A 5,803-nucleotide genomic window follows, 5' to 3' on the forward strand; every position below is an offset into this window, starting at 1 on the left:
ATATCAACCATGGATTTTAATAGTTACAACCAAAAGCATATAAAATATACTAATAAATCTCCAATGACCTGTAGTGCCGACGAGATATTCATTCACCTAAGAATGAAATTATAGAAACTTTATTTCATCAAAAAAATAAAATTTTAAGATATATAACATATATATATATATATAGTCACTACAAGGACTAATGATTTAGGCTAACAATCCGGGTGCGTACCCTTTAATCTTTCGTGTCCTACTGAAAAATGAAACAAATCCGAACTTTGGAGAATACTACCGAGAAAAAATTAAAATTTCCAAATATCATTCAACAATGCAGCAATTTCTCGTTTACCGGTGCTTAAGGATATTTCATCCTTAAGTATTGACGTAGAAAAAGTTTGTTATAATGATGAAACCATTATCGTTACTCTCTTTGTAGAGAAAATTCACGTTGTGGTTGATGGATAGTTTCTTTTAAAAGAAACTGAAACTATTGTTTCCCATATCTCATCTTTTCAAAAGCGCATTACCAAGTCCAAGATCCCTAGCTAGAGAATAGAAATCTATACCATTGTCATGTGAAAATCATTGGTTACTTGAAAACCCGTGTTATAGATTACAGAGGATTTCTTGTAATGAATAGAAATCATTGGTTTCCTGCAAACATGTAGTCTATGCCATTTTTTTTGTTGGAATCGACAAAAAATATCAAAGCATATTGGATAGAATTTCTTTGAAAAACCAATATCTCATCTTGAAAAAGCGGGGGTCTATCAACCACACTCAATATTTCGCTTAGCTCCAATATACTTTCAAGAGAATCAACTAGACAGTCAGACTCAATCTTAGGAAAAGTATATCCAAGAATTATATCTCAATTTATTAATTCAATCTTCAATCAAACAAATAGGAATTAACGAGCTCGATTGAATATAAGAAATAACTTGGACGGTACCAAAAACCAAAATCCAAGTGTCAATCAATATAATCAACAACCAAAGGTTGGATTCACAATTGATTGAACTTACGCAACCTGTGATATTTCAATTATATAAACAAATATAATGCAGAAAAGAAATAACATAGACACCAGAAAATTTGTTTAACGTAGAAACTGCAAATGCAAAAAAAAAAAAAACTCGAGACCTAGTCCAGATTTGAACACAACATTGTATTAAGCCGCTACAGACACTAGCCTACTCCAAGATAACTTCGGAATGGAATGTAGTTGAACCCTAACCAATCTCACACTGATCAAGGTACAGTTAAGCTCTTTACGTCTCTAAATCCCAGCAGGACTCTACGCACTTGGTTCCCTTAGATGATCTCACCCACAACTAAGAGATGCTACGACCCAAAGTCGAAGACTTGATAAACCAATCTGTATCACACAGAAAAGTCTATTGAATAGATAAATCTGTCTCCCACAGATATACCTATGAGTTTTGTTCCGTCTTTTGATAAATCAAGGTGAACATGAACCAATTGATATACCAGACTTATATTCCCGAAGAACAACCTAGAAATATCAATCACCTCACAATAATCTTAATCGTATGGTAGCGAAACAAGATATTGTGGAATCACAAACGATGAAACGAAGATGTTTGTGACTACTTTTTATCTTGCCTATCGGAGATTCAATCTCGAGCAAATCTTAGAGAAGATAGTACTCAATCATGATAGAAAACAGCAAGATCAGAACAGGAAACTACAAAGAAAATAGTTGGGTATGGATTCACAATCCCAATAAAGTCTTCAAGTCGTTAACCTAATGGGTTTTTTGAAAAATCTAAGGTTAAAGGAGAATCGACTCTAGTCGCAACTAGTATCACAGAAGAGGTGTGGGGATTAGGTTTCCCGGTTGCTGGAGTTCTCCCTTATACAGTCTTCAAATCAGGGTTTGAAATCAATGCTACCTTGGTAACAAAGCATTCAATATTCACCGTTAGATGAAAACCTTGTTAGACTCAAGCTAATATCTTTCAACCATTAGATCGAACTTAGCTTGTTACACATGAATGAAAAGTGACTTCATTTAGATATGAGTAACCGTACCTAAACATGTGCACCTTGTTAGCTCAACAATAGTTAACTGGAGTTAACCATATGGACACTTTCATATCAACCATATTCATCTTAACCATAATGTTAGAGCACTGCTCGGTCGAACTCGCAAGCGTTGCTATCTCAAGCTTGTTTGTCAAGTTTAGTTGCCAAAACTATATAAGTCTTGATTTCTAATCTACTTATATCTAAGTCTCAGATTAGGATAGTAAGTGTAGTTGAGCTTCAGATTTCATGACATTTATCGAATGAAGACGAAGAACTACTCAAGGGAACTTGTGGAACTTCATCAACAAATGGTATGTGGAGACTTGAACTCATCTATAACTCAAAAGTATATCTTCTCTATCTCATGTTTGAGACAAAAATTCATATTGTTATATAGACTTCAATTATACACATTTGGTATTTCGAGCCGAGTTTATCTCGCTTATATATTTCTCAAAATATGTGTTGATAAGCTTTCACTTTAACCAAGTTCATCTTTTATTCTTGATGAAAGTCAAAAGATGATCATGTGAAAATCTCCTTGTAACATCTTGCATGATTTGTGTCAGACAGTCATTTGATGTAGACTCGGAATGTTTCGTATTGATCATTCGATCACTTGAAAATTGCTTTGAAGCTAATAGTTTGTGTGAGACAGCTATTGTCGTCTTCCAAGGATGTTTCACTGATTGAAATGAGGGTTTAGAACATGTAACCATGATTGGATATAAACATAGTGTGTATTCACATTTGCGTAGTCCGAAATCGGGAACCATGGTATGCGTACCCGTACGCGTACTGGTTGGTTGTTGGAAGTTCGGAAACTAAGTATGCGTACCCGTACGCGTACTTGCGTAACCAAACTCAGCCTGGATACTTAGGTAATGCGTACCCGTTTGCATACTTAAGTAGGTTATGTTCTAAAATCGGTTTGTTCATGAACTAATACATTTATATAATAAATCTTTTGCAAACCGTGGCTATAATATTCATGAAATGATTCGAGTGAATCAAAATCGATTTTGCTTCAATTGTTTCTTGTATACTTCTATGAGAATATAAACTATTGAAAAACTCTCTAGCTTGTTTCATTTGAGTCATTTGAACCAGTTATGATAAAAATAAATAAGTTGATATGAAAGTGCTCATATGGCTAACCATTGGTTAACTATTGGTGAACCAACTAAGTGTACACGTTTAGGTACGGTTACCTTTATCTAAATGATGGTACATTTCATTTGTGTATAACAAGCTAAGTTCGATCTAATGGTTGAAAGATATTAGCTTAAATCTAATCAGGTTTTCATCTAACAGTGAATATTGAATGCTTTGTTACCAAGGTAACATTGATTGCAAACCTTGATTTAAAGACTATATAAAGGAAAACCGAGAACTCTAGCAACTGGGAAACCTAATCACCACACCTCTTGTGTGATACTAGTTGCGACTAGAGTCGATTCTCCTTTAACCTTAGGTTTTTCACGAAACCTTGTAGGTTAACGACTTGAAGACTTCATTGGGATTGTGATTTCTCTATAGTTGCGTGTTTTGATCTTGTTGTTTTCTATCGTGATTGATTACTATCTTATTTAAGATTTGCTCGAGATTTATTCTCCGATAGGCAAGATTGAAAAGTAGTCACAAACATCTTCGTCTCATCATTTGTGATTCCACAATATCTTGTTTCGTTAATCGATTAAGATTATCGTGAGGTGATTGATAATACTAGGTTGTTTTTCAGGAATATAAGTACGGTTTATCAATTGGTTCTTGTTCACCTTGATTTATCAAAAAAAAGAACAGAACTCGTAGGTATATCTGTGGGAGACATATTTATCTATATGATAGACGCATTTATGTGTCTATTTTGATCTCGATTTTCTATATTGTTAGTACCCATTTTTGTACTTATTTTGGTATTTTATCTCTTTGTAGGTATTTTGGGAGAAATAAACATGTGCGGAAAAATTGGCTAAAAGTGGTATTTGCGCTCGTGGGAGAAAATCACTGAAGGCACCCCTCATTTGGATAAGGGGCACCTCAATACTAAGGGACACCCACTTGTTGTTTGCACCCCAGGATACCCCAAGTGTTAAAGGCAGCCGGAAGTTGGTTAGGGGCATCCCATTTTCATTTTTTGAAATTGCAAATTGGCGGGAAATCGACTTCACAACTGCGAACTTCCCTGGAATGATTTTGAGAGGGTTTATCTCGAAGTTGGTTGGAGTTTTGGATTGGGAATGAGTTTGCACGGTGAAACAGGACGAGTAACTTAGTTATTCACAGAAAATAAACAAGTTTCCATATCTTCTCGGTGAAACAGGTGGGGAAGTTTCGGACTTTTGGTTGCGTTTAGTGCAGAGGATTTAGGAACTTCTTTCTTGGATTTTCTTGCAGGATAGGATTGATATGGGCCTGTTAGGGTCAAATAAAACAGAATACAATATTTTGGTGAATTGATCCACACTTCAACTGGTGGAAAGGTAGACGAATATATAGAGATTACATGCCTTTCTTACAAGGGTTACAGAGATGTTTTTGGCGTAACATAAGCTAGCAATTATAGAGAATGTATTTGCAATAAATCCATATCAATCTGTAGCGTAACACAAGCTAGTGATTGATACGTGATTTTCTCTTGGCAGCTGTTACCAGAAGAGCTTTGACTGAGTCTTGATGAGATGTATTCCTAACATCCCCCCTCAAGTTGTGCATGAGTGGCCGAATGCTCGACTTATCTCTGAGAAACTCAAATCTTACAGAAGCAATACCCTTTGTAAAAATGTCAGCTAGCTGATCTTTTTAGGAAATAAACTTTACCAGTAGTCTTTTGTTTGCAACTCTTTCTCGTACAAAATGGTAATCAATTTCAATGTGTTTCATTCGTGCGTGAAAGAACGAATTTGCTGTCAGATAAGTCGCACCCAGATTGTCACACCACAATTTTGGAACTTGTACTGCAATGCCCAATTCATGCAATAGTGACTGAAGCCATATCAATTCTGATGTAGCTATGGCTATGCCTCTGTATTCAGCCTCAGTACTGGATTTAGAGACCGTTTTTTTGCTTGCATGCACTCCACGAAATAAGATTATTGCCAAAGTAGCCACTTGTTGATCTTCTATCATCTAAACTGCCAGCCCAATCAGAGTCTGAGTAGGCATGAAGTGTTGTATCCACTGAAGGACGGAAAACTAAACCATAATGCACTGTATGTTTGAGATATCGTAGGATTCTCTTAACTAGATCCCAATGCTCAACAAAAGGATTATACATATACTGACAGACTTTGTTGACTGCTACCGCAATGTCTGGTCTGGTGAGATGAAGATATTTTAAAGCTCCACAGACACTACGATACAAAGTAGGGTCCTCAAATTTCACACTTCCGTGTTTACAGATATTGGCATTTACTGAAAGAGGTGTAGATACTGGTTTAGCAGCATCCATTTTTGTTCGTTTGAGTAGATCAACTACATACTTCTGCTGACTGAGTATCACTGAAGTGTCTTGGTGGATTACTTCTATGCCTAAGAAGTAACTTAGGTTTCCCAGATCCTTTACTGCAAAGGCAGAGCTCAGATTAGTAATAATATTGATGATAAGAGCAGAGTTTTAACCTGTGATGATGATGTCATCAACGTAGATGAGGACATATGTAACTACTTCCGATGCTTGTTGTATAAATAGAGGACTGTCATAAATAGAACCCTTGAATCCCAGTGCAATGAGAAAATTACTTAATTTGGAAAACCAAGTTCT

The 5,803-nt window shown here is 35.8% G+C and overlaps 1 protein-coding gene across 1 annotated transcript; it reads right to left on the reverse strand.

The window, feature by feature from the left end:
- Window positions 1-5,089: 5,089 nt before the first annotated feature.
- Window positions 5,090-5,491, reverse strand: LOC113356018 (uncharacterized mitochondrial protein AtMg00810-like). Its single transcript, XM_026599046.1, has one exon. It carries the CDS (start codon window positions 5,489-5,491, stop codon window positions 5,090-5,092), a length of 402 nt encoding a protein of 133 aa, XP_026454831.1.
- Window positions 5,492-5,803: the final 312 nt, after the last annotated feature.

Source organism: Papaver somniferum, chromosome 1 (assembly GCF_003573695.1).
Source record: "Papaver somniferum cultivar HN1 chromosome 1, ASM357369v1, whole genome shotgun sequence".
Lineage (NCBI taxonomy): Eukaryota > Viridiplantae > Streptophyta > Magnoliopsida > Ranunculales > Papaveraceae > Papaver > Papaver somniferum.

What these genes read in the sequence shown, in the direction of transcription:
- LOC113356018 (XM_026599046.1), bottom strand. Translation starts at nt 5,491, where the DNA reads ATGGATGCTGCTAAACCAGTATCTACACCTCTTTCAGTAAATGCCAAT.